Source organism: Salmo salar, chromosome ssa09, assembly GCF_905237065.1.
Source record: "Salmo salar chromosome ssa09, Ssal_v3.1, whole genome shotgun sequence".
In the NCBI taxonomy this organism is placed as follows: Eukaryota; Metazoa; Chordata; class Actinopteri; order Salmoniformes; family Salmonidae; genus Salmo; species Salmo salar.
The window spans coordinates 142,131,149-142,148,440 of record NC_059450.1 but is presented as its reverse complement, the minus strand read 5'-3'; the positions used below and the strand labels follow the sequence as shown (position 1 = coordinate 142,148,440).

The 17,292-nt window shown below is 45.3% G+C and overlaps 1 protein-coding gene across 1 annotated transcript; it reads right to left on the bottom strand.

Annotated features, from left to right (window-relative positions):
• Positions 1–13,124: 13,124 nt before the first annotated feature.
• LOC123724097 (leucine-rich repeat extensin-like protein 5) lies at positions 13,125–17,022 on the bottom strand. Its single transcript, XM_045687025.1, has 3 exons — positions 17,015–17,022; positions 16,689–16,818; positions 13,125–14,714 (listed from the first exon to the last, which is right to left on the bottom strand). Exons 1-3 carry the CDS (start codon positions 17,020–17,022, stop codon positions 13,125–13,127), a joined length of 1,728 nt encoding a protein of 575 aa, XP_045542981.1.
• Between the last annotated feature and the right edge of the window lie 270 nt (positions 17,023–17,292).

Below are 17,292 nucleotides of genomic sequence, written 5' to 3'. Positions count from 1 at the left end.
GAAAATGGCAAGACTTGAAAATAGTCGTCTAGCAATGATCAACAACCAACTTTACAGAGCTAAATTACACTGAACAAAAACATAAACACAACACGTAACGTTTTGGTCCCATGTTTCTTGAGCTGAAATTAAAGATCCCAGACATTTTCCATATGCACAAAAAACGTATTTCTCTCAAATTTTGTGAACCAATTTGTTTACATCCCTCTTAGTGAGCAATTCTCCTTTGCTAAGATAATCCATCCACCTGAAAGGTGTGGCATATCAAGAAGCTAATTAAACAGCATGATCATTACACATCTGCACCTTGTGTTGGGGACAATAAAAGGCCACTCTAAAATGTGCAGTTGTGTCACAAAACACAATGCCACAGATGTCTCAAGTTTTGAGGGAGCCTTTGCAATTTGCCTGCAATTTGAATGTTGACTGCAGGAATGCCAACCAGAACTGTTGCCATAGAATTGAATGTTCATTTCTTTACCATAAGCCGCCTCCAACGTCGTTTTAGAGAATTTGGCAGTACATCCAACTGGCCTAACAACCGTAGACCACGTGTAACCATGCCAGCCCAGGACCTCCAGCTTCTTCACCTGCAGGATCATCTGAGACCAGCCACCTGGACCGCTGATGAAACTGAGGAGTATTTATGTCTGTAATAAAGCCCTTTTGTCAGGAAAAATGCATTCTGATTGGCTGGGCCTGCTCCCCAGTGGGTGGGCCTATGCCTCCCAGGCCCAGCCATGAATGATTTACTTATATGAACTGTAACTCAGTAAAATCGTTGAAATTGTTGAATGTTCCGTTTATATTTTTGTCCAGTATAGATATTTCTGTATAAAAAAAATATATAAATTAGCAAACATTTCTAAAAACATGTTCTCACATTGTCATTATGGGGTATTCTATGTCGATGGATGAGAAAAAAATGCATTCAATCTATTTTCAATTTAGGCTGTAAGACAACACAATGTAGAATAAGTCAAGGGGTATGAATAACTTTCTGAAGGCACTGTATGTTAAATTAGCAATGTGTTAGTTTATACATTGCTCATTACATATATTAGTGTGTCCATCCACCCATGCATCCATCAATAAAATAAAACTTACTGTATATGTGCACAGAAAAACGCTTAAATATACACACTGCCCTTGTGTGGTGGAACGGAGATACAACACCCTGGCAGTCTCTTCAGTGGCATTGTTGTGAGGTTGTGTTAGAAAGTGAGAAACACTAAAATGTGAGTCTGTGTGTGTGTGCCTGTGTGCGTGTGCGTGCATGTTTAAGAGAGACACTAACGTGTGTGTGTGTGTTTTTGGTTTTACTATTATTGTGGGGACCAGAAGTCCTCACAGGGATAGTAAAGAAAGGAAAAAGGGGGACATTTCGCCACTCCCCACATTGAAAAAGGCAATTTTAGACTTAATGGTTAGGTTTAGGATTAGATTTAGGTTTAGGGTCGGGAGTTAGGGGTTTGTGGTTAGGGTTACGGTTTAGGGAAAATAGAGCTGTGTTCGAATACCCATACTAACATACTTTATACAATGGGTGGTTTGGAATTGCCGTTGTTAGAGCCTCTTCTGATCTGCTGTTTCAAATTCTTTGCTACAAAGTTTCAGCACCGTTTTCAGAACCTTGGACAGCAGCCACATACAATGTTACGATCTGACATACTTTTCTAATGCATAGACCAGACGTGTGCTGTTTTCAGAACCATGGACAGCGTCCCTAGAAACCAATGTTCTGGAGCTATCAACCAGCGCTTGGGTAGTTTTTCTTTACTTGGCAGTCAATACGAAAATAACTAACGACCAGAGAACGCTTAAAATTTCACTTGACTACCAGTGTTAGTGAAAGTAGCATCATGTTTTGTTAAAAAATGATAGTTTGGGAAATAATCTTGATTTTTAATGCTGGTAGTCAGTTGTATAAAAGCAATAATACACTAGAGGCCTCTCATGTATTATTGCTTAAGTATAATACATACTTAACCCTTCTGTTGTGTTCCGGTCGAATTGGACCGATTTACACAGTTCTCTCTCTGAAAAACGTAGTTCATTTAATTTGATTGTCATAAGGTTCCATGACTTTATCCACACAGGGCATCTGAACAAGCGTTCTGGCCTCACAACGGCAGTCAAGCACACAAGCTGACTGGCTAACTTGCTAGCTACTTCCAGACACAAATGAGAGAACAGCTCACTGACCACTTTACTCTCCCTAGCAGAGCTGGTTGGGCTGTTTTCATGTTATCCAGAGAGTTGGTGACTGTAACTGTGCTTCTGGCAACAATTTTATTACGCTTTTTTTCTCTGCTATTTACTGATACGAGTGTTTATAAATTCATCAGTTACTCTGCCCTCTGGCACAGGTGCACTCAGACGAGAGTGCTCTGAAATCGGAGTAGATAGCCAGAGCGAATTTAGGAATGCACGCGAATGTCCATTGAGAACACACTACGACTATACCACTTAGCTAAACTAAGAATGATGGGAATAATCAAGTAAATAAATGTTGGGTAGTTAGTTAGATAGCATATAGTTAATATACTGGCAAGTTCGATTTATTAGTTGCCAACCAATGTTAGGTAGCTAGTTAACATATCGGTACATACTGCTACGCGGTTCATAAGGATAGTGTAGCTAAGAAATTGCCAGCCAACATAACGTGTAAGGTAACTTCTTTGAAAAGTCATTCCTTTATGATATTGCTCAACATTTTCTTAACATTTGCCATAATTAGTAAAAGCAATGAATTTGTATCCACTCTCGTTGGACTTTGGCTGCATATTTTCTGAAGAATTGCATTATGGGCCCTAAAAAGCACGGAAATATTGTCCACTTCTTGTATACTTCATATTTTGGCGAATGTAGTACGACAACCTGGAACATTTGGCATACTAACTATATCCATACTATGACCAATAAGCATACTATATACTCAATTTACGTCACAAATAGTACGGTTAGTGTGGTTACTATGATTATTCGAACACAGCTTAGGATTTTGAATCAATCAAGTGTTTGGTCCCCACAAGGATAGTAAAGCAAAGGTGTGTGTGTGTATGCGTGCATGTGCGCTTGCTTGCCTGTTTGAGAGACACTAAAATATGTGTGTGTGTTTGTGTACTGTAGCTCATCCCCTGGCCAACCTCAGACAGGTATATATCCTCATCACTCAGTGCTGAGTCGACACAAATGGGTCAGATTCATCTTACCCCTACACATAAAGCTGTCTGCAGGGGTGGCCAAGCCTCAGCACTGTCAATATACACCCCTATCTGCACCCCTGTTTCTATTCCCTACACCAGACAGCTGAATCTCTGCAGGGGTGGGCCTCAGCCCTTTAAATATACACCCGTCTTAAAGGATACTTCGGGATTTTGGCAATGATGCCAAACTCGTGGATACTATTTTTATGGCCCTGTGTCCAGTATGAAGGAAGTCAGAGGTAGTTTCTCAAGCCAATGCTAACTAGCATTAGCAGAATCACTAGAAGTCTATGGGTATCTACTAGCATGCTAGCAGTACCCACAGACTTCAAGTACTGGACACAGAGACATAAAAATGGTATCCACAAGTTCCTCTGACTCTGGGGAAGCATACTGAATAAAATTATTAATGCAACTTGCAACAATTTCAAAGGTTTTACAGTTCATATAAGGAAATCAGTCAATTTAAACAAATTCATTAGGCCCTAATCTATGGAATTCACATGAGTAGAAATACAGATATGCATCTGTTGGTCACAGGTACCTTAAAAAAAAGGACAGGGGTGTGGACCAGAAAATCAGTCAGTATCTGGTGTGACCACCATTTGCCTCATGCAGCGCGACACATCTCCTTCCTATAGAGTTGATCAAATTGTTGATTGTGGCCTGTGGAATGTTGTCCCATTTCTCTTCAATGGTTGTGCGAAGTTGCTGGATATTGAAGGAAACTGGAAAACGCTGTCGTGCACATAGATCCAGAGCATCCCAAAATTGCTCAGTGGGTGACATGTCTGGTGAGTATGCAGGCCATTGAAGAACTGGGACATTTTCAGCTTCCAGGAATTGTGTACAGATTGAGGCGTGGGACCGTGCATTATCATGCTGAAACATGAGGTGATGGCGGTGGATGAATGGCATGACCTATGGCCGCAGAATCTCATCACAGTATCTCTGCGCATTCAAATTGCCGTGGTTAAAATGCAATTGTGTTTGTTGTAGCTTATGCATGCCCATACCATAACCTCATCACCACCATGGGACAATCTGTTCACAACGTTGACAACAGCAAACCGTTTGCCCACACAACGCCATACACATGGTCTGCGGTTGTGAGGTCAGTTGGACATACTGCCAAATTCTCTAAAACAATGTTGGAGGCGGCTTATGGTAGAGAAATTAACTTTCAAATCTCTGGCAACAGCTCTGGTGGACATTCCTGCAGTCAACATGCCAATAGTACCCTCCCTCAAAACTTGAGACATCTGTGGTATTGTGTTGTGTGAAATAAACGGCACGTTTTAGAGTGGCCTTTTATTGTCCCCAACACAAAGTGCACCTGTGTAATGATCATGCTGTTTAATCAGCTTCTTGATATGCCACACCTCTCAGGTGGATGGATTATCTTGGAAAAGGAGAAATGCTCTCTAACGGAAATAAACAAATTGGTGCACACAATTGGAGAGAAACAAGCATTTTGTGTATATGGAAAATGTCTGGGATCTTTGATTTCAGCTCATGAAACATAGGACCAACACTTTACATGTTGCATTTTTGTTCAGTGGAGATAAAGGGCCTCCTTGCCAAAATCCCTAAGTATCCCTTTAGCATCCTATACCAGTCTTCTCCCTCCTACCACTGTCTCATCTGACACCCTGCACCAGGCTCCTACCACTGTCTCAGCTGACACCCTGCACCAGGCTCCTACCACTGTCTCAGCTGACACCCTGCACCAGGCTCCTACCAATCTCTGTCTCAGCTGACACCCTGCACCAGGCTCCTACCAATCTCTGTCTCAGCTGACACCCTGCACCAGGCTCCTACCAATCTCTGTCTCAGCTGACACCCTGCACCAGGCTCCTACCAATCTCTGTCTCAGCTGACACCCTGCACCAGGCTCCTACCAATCTCTGTCTCAGCTGACACCCTGCACCAGGCTCCTACCAATCTCTGTCTCAGCTGACACCCTGCACCAGCCTCCTACCAATCTCTGTCTCAGCTGACACCCTGCACCAGGCTCCTACCAATCTCTGTCTCAGCTGACACCCTGCACCAGGCTCCTACCACTCTCTGTCTCAGCTGACACCCTGCACCAGGCTCCTACCACTCTCTGTCTCAGCTGACACCCTGCACCAGGCTCCTACCACTGTCTCAGCTGACACCCTGCACCAGGCTCCTACCACTGTCTCAGCTGACACCCTGCACCAGGCTCCTACCACTGTCTCAGCTGACACCCTGCACCAGGCTCCTACCACTGTCTCAGCCAACATCTGTTCATTTCACTCTCTTGGCTGTCTATCTCTCTGTCTGCCTGTCCATTGGTCTCTTCTGTCTTTCTCTCTGTCTGCCTGTCCATTGGTCTCTTCTGTCTATCTCTCTGTCTGCCTGTCCATTGGTCTCTTCTGTCTATCTCTCTGTCTGCCTGTCCATTGGTCTCTTCTGTCCTTCTCTCTGTCTGCCTGTCCATTGGTCTCTTCTGTCTATCTCTCTGTCTGCCTGTCCATTGGTCTCTTCTGTCTTTCTCTCTGTCTGCCTGTCGCTCTAAAATTCATTAGGTGTTTGTGTGTGTATGAATGTGTGGTGAGACGCAATGTTCACAAACTCAGTCCTAAAATAAATACTGTAGGTATTACCCCTAGAGAAAGAGTCTGCATTAAATTCATTCTGGTCATAAACAGACAGAGGACAACAGCAGCAGCGTAGCTATAGTAGAATAATGGCAGGAATCATTCTGGGCTGGCAGACAGTGGGAGGCTGGAGAAACTCGCCTCTTAATCTATACACCCCTAAATCAGGCAGTCGTCTACAGGGTTCTACAGTGTTATTGAGGCAAGGGGGGGTTGACTGTGTCTGGGATCCACCTGGGAGGCAGTCCAACCCTGCTGGGATTTCAACTACACCCACCACCCAGGTGTTAAGTTATTGTCTGTCTGCATCTCACAGTGACTCATCAAGGGGAGGGAGGGAGGACAAGGGAATGCAGAGGATTTGAGACTACATAAGGGAAATAGAGAAATAAACTACGGAGATAAAATATGTATGCTGACTTTTACACACATGAACCACTATTGTTGATGTAAATTAAATGCTATATAGATTAGAATAATTAACATGAGCATTATGATCATTATGGAGAGCAGAGAGCAGAGATGTGAGAAAGACATGGAAACAGAGAGAGTAGGATGCAGAGAGGAGAGATGTGAGAAAGACATGGAAACAGAGAGAGTAGGACGCAGAGGAGAGATGTGAGAAAGACATGGAAACAGAGAGAGTAGGACGCAGAGGAGAGATGTGAGAAAGACATGGAAACAGAGAGAGTAGGACGCAGAGGAGAGATGTGAGAAAGACATGGAAACAGAGAGAGTAGGACGCAGAGGAGAGATGTGAGAAAGACATGGAAACAGAGAGAGTAGGACGCAGAGGAGAGATGTGAGAAAGACATGGAAACAGAGAGAGTAGGACGCAGAGGAGAGATGTGAGAAAGACATGGAAACAGAGAGAGTAGGACGCAGAGGAGAGATGTGAGAAAGACATAGAAACAGAGAGAGTAGGACGCAGAGGAGAGATGTGAGAAAGACATGGAAACAGAGAGAGTAGGATGCAGAGGAGAGATGTGAGAAAGACATGGAAACAGAGAGAGTAGGAGGATAGAGACATAAGCAGAGGGAGCAAGGTGTATGATATAAAACATAAAAATATGGAGGAAGGGGGTTGTAGCCTTGTAGTACAGATAGTTCATCTATCTTAATGTGTCCCTGCTTCCCACAAAAGGAAAATAATCCTGCAGCGTCAGGAATTGTGAAATATTATGTGGATTATAATTAATGGACATTTTTTGCAGGGGTTGATACATTTTTTGGTAGGGAAAATAAAGTTTGACATTTTAAAGTGGAAATTACAAACTTCTGAAGCTTTTTTAAACATACAAATTGAATTTCCTGCTGCAACAACAGAGTGATCAAATTAGGATATTATGTTTGTACATGGAGAAAGGAGAAGTGAAGAAAGCTGAGCAGACAAGGGCTTGTCAAAACAGAAAAAGACAGTGATCTATAAAAGACAGAGAGAGTAAAAGACAGCGAGATGGTTGGTATAATATGATGTTCAGTGTTGTGTTGTATTGTCCTCTGACTGGTGTTGACGGGGTGAGAACACCAGGCTCCAATTGATCAATCCTGCCAAGTGTGACAGAGGAAATATAGAACAGAATGGACACCTCTAACCCCATGTCAGAGAAGATGACAAAGTCTCTCTGTCATAGACAGTACAGCAGGGTGTGTGTGTGTGTGTGTATGTGCATGCGTGTATGTGTTTGCTTGTTTATGACTATGTGCAGTATTTGTTTGTGTGTGACCCTGTCCGTATCGTAATGGTGTGTGTAGGCCAATATGTTTGTCTATCTCTGTATGTCGCATATAAACATTGTATTTGTGCTGTAGTGGCAGACTATAATCCCCGTGGACCGGTGTGCTCCACCACACTGTTGTCAATAACCCATTTCCTCCAATTTCTATATGTCCCTTCCTGCATGGCCACCATTTGGAGAGATGCCGGTGCTTGACAGATCACTTCTCCCTGCCTGCCTGCCTCTGTAAAGCAGCTGGGGAGGAGAAGTAGACTAACGCTAATTTAAAGCTTTCTCCCATCTAAACAGCTGGGGTTAGCAGCCCTGCACTATGCTACACTAGCTCTATCACTGGGGCTGACAGACAGACAGGAACCACAGAATTGTCTTCCTGTTAAAATGAAAGGGATGAGAGCGATGCATACTGTGTTAGAAAGAAAGGAATAGCCTCACTGTTCCTTCGATATACTGTGCTGTTAGAATCTGTTGTGCTGTTGACTTTGGAACAGCTGAGAAGCTGCAGGGGTTCCACACATACAGGTGGAGACGGATGGGGTGTTTTAGTGTACTGGGTTGTAAGGGCTTAGGTGTCACTTGAACAATGTAGTCAGTTTAATGGAAACAGTGCAGTGGTCAGTGAGTGGTGAATAAAGTAACCAGGTCAGACTGGTTACTCTAGTACAATGTAACACCTACCTGTATAGAATGTATCCACTGTTCTGTAATGATCCATTATGCTGCAGCATGTTGAGAGTGAGAGAGGTAGTGGGTGGGTGGGTGGATATCTTGATGCTAGTCAGGTCAGCTCATAATGGCTGGGATCAGAACACTGTGCAGCTCAGTGCTCAACGCCTCTGCACCTCACATCACCATCCTCAGTAACAGCAGCAGCGGATGGAAGGTTGAGACTGAGCATATAGCTGCTCCATGATGAAGCGTCTCACCCTAAAAAGCATAGCTATTTTAAGCACTACACTCATAAATAATGTAATAATGCAGCCAGGAACCTTTGATCTGAGCTTGTGATCCCAGGGGACAGTATCATGTGTTACATCAGAGAAAGTTCAGAGATAATTATGTGTGGGTTAAAGTATGGTGTGTGTGTGTGATGGAGAGAGAGAGAGAGAGAGAAGTGTATGTGATGTGGTATATTTGAGAAGAGCATTGTGATGTGTGTGAGTATGTAAATGAGTGTATTGTAATACATGCACTGCGATATATTTTTGAGAGGGTGCCTGCACAGCATGTGTGTAATGAATATGTAATGGGTGAGGGTATGTACTGTATGTTTGTGGACATGTGTGTATGCGTGCACGCGTGTGTGTGTGTGTGCGCGTGTCCTGGTTTGGTAATGGTAGCTAACTCAGCTGTCAGTTTCCTGTGGTACTGGTTGCAGTGGAGAACTACATACGCATTACAAGAATATATAGAGAGAGGGAGAAAGAGAGAATATGAAATAAAAACAAGACTTTTCTTTACAAGGGTCCCAGTCTGGCTAGATTGTTCTGGAATGGCAACACCTCCACCACTTTTCAATGACAGCCTTGGCCACGTCCAATCTCTCTCACAAAGGAGACAATTCATCAGTCCATTAGAGAAAGGGCTCACCTGTCTCCCCGTTCTCTCTCGCTTACACAAAACACAGTTTCTATTGGGCAGAGCCACACTACGCTGACCTCAACACAAAGCAATCAGCCAGAGGACTGACTCAACACTGACCTGAGGGATAAACCCACCTTAACACCGAACTCTCACCAGCTGTGAATACAATAGAAGACTGAGCATTAAGCTGAGCACACCGGAAACTAGACACATTAAGTGTGAAAATTGACATTGACCATTTTGCCTAAGCAAATTAAATATTTTCCTTAACAATAATCACTCAGTCACACTGACTTTGACTATTCAGCTTACCTAACACCACATGCTCAAAAGACGGACCTCTGTGCTTGCCTCTGACTCTCCTGAGCACAGTGAATTGCCTGGCCTTCGATTTTACAGACCTAATAGCAGGATTTAGAACCAGATAAATGACCTGCAACAATCTTTCAGCTCAAATGACACCTTCTCCACTCCTCCCTCTCTCCTACTCCCATCCCATCCCCCTATCCACCTCCCCCATACCCCTCTCCCTCTCTCCTCCCCCACAATCTCATCACCTGTTATTATTAGTTTCCATGTTCCTATATCTGTCCCTATATCATTCATCTGGTTTGTAACTGTACGCACTGACATGTCAGTCAATACTGCTATAGTGGCAGAGCAGGCACTGACCACCAACTTTTTCCAATCTCACCTGATACACAGACCCATACATACTGTACAGTGAGGGGGAAAAGTATTTGATCCCCTGCTGATTTTGTACGTTTGCCCACTGACAAAGAAATGATCAGTCTATAATTTTAATGGTAGGTTTATTTGAACAGTGAGAGACAGAATAACAACAACAAAAAATCCAGAAAACGCATGTCAATAATATTATAAATTGGTTTGCATTTTAATGAGGGAAATAAGTATTTGACCCCTCTGCAAAACATGACTCAGTACTTGGTGGCAAAACCCTTGTTGGCACTCAGAGGTTAGACGTTTCTTGTAGTTGGCCACCAGGTTTGCACACATCTCAGGAAGGATTTTGTCCCACTCCTCTTTGCAGATCTTCTCCAAGTCATTAAGGTTTCGAGGCTGACGTTTGGCAACTCGAACCTTCAGCTCCCTCCACCGATTTTCTATGGGATTAAGGTCTGGAGACTGGCTATACCACTCAAGGACCTTAATGTGCTTCTTCTTGAGCCACTCCTTTGTTGCCTTGAGCGTGTGTTTTGGGTCATTGTCATGCTGGAATACCCATCCACGACCCATTTTCAATGCCCTGGCTGAGGGAAGGAGGTTCTCACCCAAGATTTGACGGTACATTGCCCCGTCCATCGTCCCTTTGATGCGGTGAAGTTGTCCTGTCCCCTTAGCAGAAAAACACCCCCAAAGCATAATGTTTCCACCTCCATGTTTGACGGTGGGGATGGTATTTTGGGGGTCATAGGCAGCATTCCTCCTCCTCCAAACACGGCAAGTTGAGTTGATGCCAAAGAGCTCAAATTTGGTCTCATCTGACCGCAACACTTTCACCCAGTTGTCATCTGAATCATTCAGATGTTCATTGGCAAACTTCAGACGGGCATGTATATGTATTCTTGAGCATGGGGACCTTGCAGACGCTGCAGGATTTCAGTCCTTCACGGCGTAGTGTGTTACCAATTGTTTTCTTGGTGACTATGGTCCCAGCTGTCTTGAGATCATTGACAAGATCCTCCCATGTAGTTCTTGGCTGATTCCTCACCGTTCTCATGATCATTACAACTCCACGAGGTGAGATCTTGCATGGAGCCCCAGGCCAAGGGAGATTGACAGTTCTTTTGTGTTTGTTCCATCGCACCAACTGTTGTCACCTTCTCACCAAACTGCTTGGCGATGGTCTTGTAGCCCATTCCAGCCTTGTGTAGGTCTACAGTCTTGTCCCTGACATCCTTGAAGAGCTCTTTGGTCTTGGCTATGGTGGAGAGTTTGGAATATGATTGATTGATTGCTTCTGTGGACAGGTGTCTTTTATACAGGTAACAAACTGAGATTAGGAGAGTGTGCTCCTAATCTCAGCTCGTTACCTGTATAAAAGACACCTGGGAGCCAGAAATCTTTCTGATTGAGAGGGGGTCAAATACTTATTTCCCTCATTAAAATGCAAATCAATTTATATTTATTTATGCGTTTTTCTGGATTTTTTTGTTGTTATTCTGTCTCTCACTGTTTAAATAAACCTACCATTAAAATTATAGACTGATAATTTCTTTGTCAGTGGGCAAATGTACAAAATCAGCAGGGGATCAAATACTTTTTTCCCTCACTTTATATACCCTCATTAACCACCAACCTCCATATATACCCTCATTTATACCCTCATTAACCACCAACCTCCATATATACCCTCATTTATACCTTCATTAACCACCAACCTCCATATATACCCTCATTTATACCCTCATTAACCACCAACCTTCATATATACCCTCCCTAACCACCAACCTTCATATATACCCTCCTTAACCACCAACCTCCATGTATACCCTCATTCATACCCTCATTAATCACCAACCTCCATACATACCCTCATTAACCACCAACCTCCATGTATACCCTCCTTAACCACCATTCTCCATGTCACAGGATGTTTGTGGCACCTTAATTGGGGAGAACGGGCACATGGGAATGACTGGAACAATGTCAGTGGAATGGTATCAAATACACCAAACACATAGTTTCCAGGTGTTTGATGCCATTCCATTTGCTCCGTTCCTTATCATTACCACAAGCCCATTCTCCCCTCAGCAGCCTCCACTGCTCCATATATACCCTCACCGCCTGCCCCCACTACATACATACACATTCACAGACTACAGAACACACGCACACACCTCAACCACCTCCCACCCCCCTTCACACACACTCATTGGATTTCACAGAGAGCAGATTATCATCTGTGGTCCTGCTGACTCTGTGTTCAATCTCTCCTCTCCATTCGTCCTGTACACGCTCCACTCTGGGCAGGTTTCCAGAGGAGGTGGTGGGAGGAAGGGGGGGTTGGCTGAGCCTCCCCTGTCTGTGTTGTTCTTTTGTGGTGTTGAGGCGCGGAGTCTCTCCCCCTGACCAGCCAGGGGCCTGGTAATGACTGTGTTTACTGCAGTCCAGGGGGGAGCAGATGGCGACAGATGGACCTCAGTAAGAATCAAGGTGTTGTAGCTACACACGCAGAGCGTTTTGGAACAGCACGGATTCCATTAAACCCCCTATTATGATAATTGTGTTGTGTGTGAAAATGGAGAGTGGGGAGTAGGAGGATCTGGGCGTTGACACTGGTAGTTAACATACATGGCTGACTGGAGAATCTTAGCATACTGACAATGTATGATAATGGTTAGTGTGTGTGTGTCAGCAGTGTGGGCTCTCACACACATGCCCTCCCAGGATGATCTCTGACCTCATCTCTGAGCTGAATACAGATGAGAATATCTCTGCAACACAGGATCGTATACCCCTGTTCTGTAATAGGAAACAGGAAACCTTCCATTATCAACCACACCTTGCTGCTGGTTTCATATACTGCAAAAAAGGCACCTTGACATACATGTATATTAATTTAATCTCTATAATTTTCCCAGAGAACAAAGTGAAATGAAAACGCTACACGGAAAGGAAAGAGCACACTTTTCAAAGCTCAATTCAGGGACCAAATTAGGAATCAAATAGATCTACATCCATGCCATGACTTGTCTATGGTCTTCATCACTTCAGTTCCTCAATAACACAATAAATATCTAATGACAAACCCATATACAAAAATAAACCTCCAACACACAATATAAATAAATCTTAATCAAAGTTTCATTCTTTACTTCTCTTCAACAGTGGAGAATGCTTCTGAGGAGGGGGTAACTGTATGCCTCCCAGTTGACATGCTCCTGAAGCTGGCTCGGTAGTGAGCTCTCTGAGGGGTACATCTGGGGTGGGAGGGGGATGAAGCTGGCTCAGTAGTGAGCTCTGAGGGGTACATCTGGGGTGGGAGGGGGATGAAGCTGGCTCGGTAGTGAGCTCTGAGGGGTACATCTGGGGTGGGAGGGGGATGAAGCTGGCTCGGTAGTGAGCTCTCTGAGGGGTACATCTGGGGTGGGAGGGGGATGAAGCTGGCTCGGTAGTGAGCTCTCTGAGGGGTACATCTGGGGTGGGAGGGGGATGAAGCTGGCTCGGTAGTGAGCTCTCTGAGGGGTACATCTGGGGTGGGAGGGGGATGAAGCTGGCTCGGTAGTGAGCTCTGAGGGGTACATCTGGGGTGGGAGGGGATGAAGCTGGCTCGGTAGTGAGCTCTGAGGGGTACATCTGGGGTGGGAGGGGGATGAAGCTGGCTCGTTAGTGAGCTCTCTGAGGGGAACATCTGGGGTGGGAGGGGGATGAAGCTGGCTCGGTAGTGAGCTCTGAGGGGTACATCTGGGGTGGGAGGGGAATGAAGCTGGCTCGGTAGTGAGCTCTCTGAGGGGTACATCTGGGGTGGGAGGGGGATGAAGCTGGCTCGTTAGTGAGCTCTCTGAGGGGAACATCTGGGGTGGGAGGGGGATGAAGCTGGCTCGGTAGTGAGCTCTGAGGGGTACATCTGGGGTGGGAGGGGAATGAAGCTGGCTCGGTAGTGAGCTCTCTGAGGGGTACATCTGGGGTGGGAGGGGGATGAAGCTGGCTCGGTAGTGAGCTCTCTGAGGGGTACATCTGGGGTGGGAGGGGGATGAAGCTGGCTCGGTAGTGAGCTCTCTGAGGGGAACATCTAGGGTGGGAGGGGGATGAAGCTGGCTCGGTAGTGAGCTCTCTGAGGGGAACATCTGGGGTGGGAGGGGGATGAAGCTGGCTCGGTAGTGAGCTCTGAGGGGTACATCTGGGGTGGGAGGGGGATGAAGCAGGCTCGTTAGTGAGCTCTCTGAGGGGAACATCTGGGGTGGGAGGGGGATGAAGCTGGCTCGGTAGTGAGCTCTGAGGGGTACATCTGTGGTGGGAGGGGAATGAAGCTGGCTCGGTAGTGAGCTCTCTGAGGGGTACATCTGGGGTGGGAGGGGGATGAAGCTGGCTCGGTAGTGAGCTCTCTGAGGGGTACATCTGGGGTGGGAGGGGGATGAAGCTGGCTCGGTAGTGAGCTCTGAGGGGTACATCTGGGGTGGGAGGGGGATGAAGCTGGCTCGGTAGTGAGCTCTGAGGGGTACATCTGGGGTGGGAGGGGGATGAAGCTGGCTCGTTAGTGAGCTCTGAGGGGTACATCTGGGGTGGGAGGGGGATGAAGCTGGCTCGGTAGTGAGCTCTGAGGGGTACATCTGGGGTGGGAGGGGGATGAAGCTGGCTCGGTAGTGAGCTCTGAGGGGTACATCTGGGGTGGGAGGGGGATGAAGCTGGCTCGTTAGTGAGCTCTGAGGGGTACATCTGGGGTGGGAGGGGGTTGAAGCTGGCTCGTTAGTGAGCTCTGAGGGGTACATCTGGGGTGTGAGGGGGATGAAGCTGGCTCGGTAGTGAGCTCTCTGAGGGGTACATCTGGGGTGGGAGGGGGATGAAGCTGGCTCGGTAGTGAGCTCTGAGGGGTACATCTGGGGTGGGAGGGGGATGAAGCTGGCTCGTTAGTGAGCTCTCTAAGGGGTACATCTGGGGTGGGAGGGGCATACACAGTCTGAGGTAATACCTATTCATAGACATACCAGTAATATACTGCATGCTGTGTATCCTATTTCATACAACATATGACTAATACATACAATATTGTTTTAAAACCTGTTTGGGATAGGGGGCAGTATTTTCATGTTCGGATGAAAAGTGTGCCCAGAGTAAACTGCCTGCTACTCGGGCCCAGAGTCAAATATTTGCATATTATTAGTAGATTTGGATAGAAAACACTGAAGTTTCTAAAACTGTTTGAATGCTGTCTATGAGTATAACAGAACTCATATGGCAGGCAAAAACCTGAGAAAAATTCAACCAGGAAGTGGGAAATTGAGTTTTGTAGTTTTTCAAGTGATTGCCTATCCAAACTACAGTGTCTGTAGGGTCATTTTGCACTTCCTATGGCTTCCACTAGATGTCAACAGTCTTTAGAACCTTGTTTCATGCTTCTACTGTGACTGGGGAGAGAATAAGAGCTGACTCAACAAGTGGACTGGCTGAGGCCAATGAGTTGTTTACTGCGCAGTTACGCAGGCGCGCCATTCCTTCTTTTTCCTCTGTACTGAATATGCTATTGTCCGGTTGGAATATTATCGAAGATTTTTGATAAAAAGACCCTAAGGGTTGATTGTAAACATCGTTTGACATGTTTCTACGAACGGTAATGGAACTTTTTGACTTTGTCTCGGGTTTTGCGCTCGCACATTATGCCTTTGGAATAGTGATCTGAACGTGTGAACAAAAGAAGGTATTTGGACATAAATATGGAGTGTATCGAACAAAACGAACATTTCTTGTGGAAGTGGGAGTCCTGGGAGTGCATTCCGACGAAGATCAGCAAAGGTAAGTAAAGAGTGGGACCGGTCTAATGTCCATTCCTCGTGTTTCTTGGCCGAAGCATGTCTCTTCTTATTGGTGTCCTTTAGTAGTGGTTTCTTTGCAGCAATTTGACCATGAAGGCCTGATTCAGTTGATGTTGAGATGTGTTTGTTACTTGAACTCTGAAGCGTTTATTTGGGCTGCAATTTCTGATGCTGGTAACTCTAATGAACTTATCCTCTACAGCAGAGGTAACTATGGGTCTTCTATTCCTGTGGCGGCCCTCATGAGAGCGTTTCATCATAGTGCTTGATGGTTTTTTCGACTGCACTTGAAGAAACTTTCAAAGTCTTTGAAATTTTCCATATTGACTGACCTTCATGTCTTAAACTAATTATGCACCGTCGTTTCTCTTTGCTTATTTGAGCTGTTCTTGCCATAATATGGACTTGGTCTTTTACCAAATAGGGCTATCTTCTGTATCCCCCCCCGCTCCCTACCTCGGGGTGGCAGGTAGCCTAGTGGTTAGAGGGTTGGGCCAGTAACTGAAAGGTTGCTGGATCGAATCCCTGAGCTGACAAGATAAAAATCTGTTATTCTGCCCCTGAACAAGGCAGTTAAGCCACTGTTCCCTGGTAAGCCATCATTGTAAATAAGAATTTGTTCCTAACTGACTTGCCTAGTTAAAAAAAATACCTTGTCACAACACAACTAATTGCTAAAATGCATCAAGAAGGAAAGAAATTCCACAATTTAACTTTTAAGAAAGCACACCAGTTCATTGAAATGCATTCCAGGTGACTACCTCATGAAGCTGGTTGAGAGGATGCCGAGAGGATGCCAAGAGTGTGCAAAGCTGTCATCAAGGCAAAGGGTGACTATTTGAAAAAACACTTTTTTGGTTACTCCATAATTCCATATGTGTTATTACATATTGTTGATGTCTTCACTATTATTCTACAATGTAGAAAATAGTGAAAATAAAGAAAAACCCTTGAATGAGTAGTTCTTCTAAAATTTTGACTGGTAGCGTACCTGTTTGGTGAGTGTGTTGAGGTAGATATTTGGTAAGTGCGTTGGGGTACCTGTTTGGGCAGTGGGTTGATGTAGATGTCGTCAGCGTGTCTCCTGAAGAAGTCCTTGGAGATAAGGATGCACTCGGCCCCCTGAGACACCAGCGTCAAGGAGCAGGTGTCCTCAAACACCAGGTAGGCCCTGAAAAGGGGAAGGGGACTACATTTACCACAGGGGTGGTGGGTGGATATGGTTTGTTAATTGGGTGGAGAGTGTGTGCTGTTGCATGCTGGGATTTGTATTTTTGATTGGTTGAATTTAACAGAGTTTGGGGTTGTTTTGATCATTTGAGATTAATCAGGACATACTATCTGGCTGGGATGAAAGATTCACTCACAAAGACATCTCATTTGTTCTGTGTCTGTAGGCTGATGTAGCGCTTGCGTTGTGTCTGGGTCAAGAGCTGGGTCTGGGTCTGGAGCTGGAGCTTAGGGGTTTGTGGTGGGGAGTGGCCTGGAGTGAGGGACCTCTCAGTGGGTGGAGAGACTCCCCCATCACTCTCTCTGGAGGTCTGTTGGTAAGTCACAGGCATGGGCAGGGGAGTAGCCACCTCTCTAGAACGCTTCTCAGAGGACAGCGCTGACTTTCTCTTCACACACACCTGAGGACAAGACA

Excerpts from the sequence above, each read along its gene's own strand:
- LOC123724097 (XM_045687025.1), bottom strand. Across the intron at positions 14,715-16,688 it reads TCAACCCACTGCCCAAACAG|ATGTACCCCTCAGAGCTCAC; the intron begins GTACCCCAACGC and ends CTCCCACCCCAG.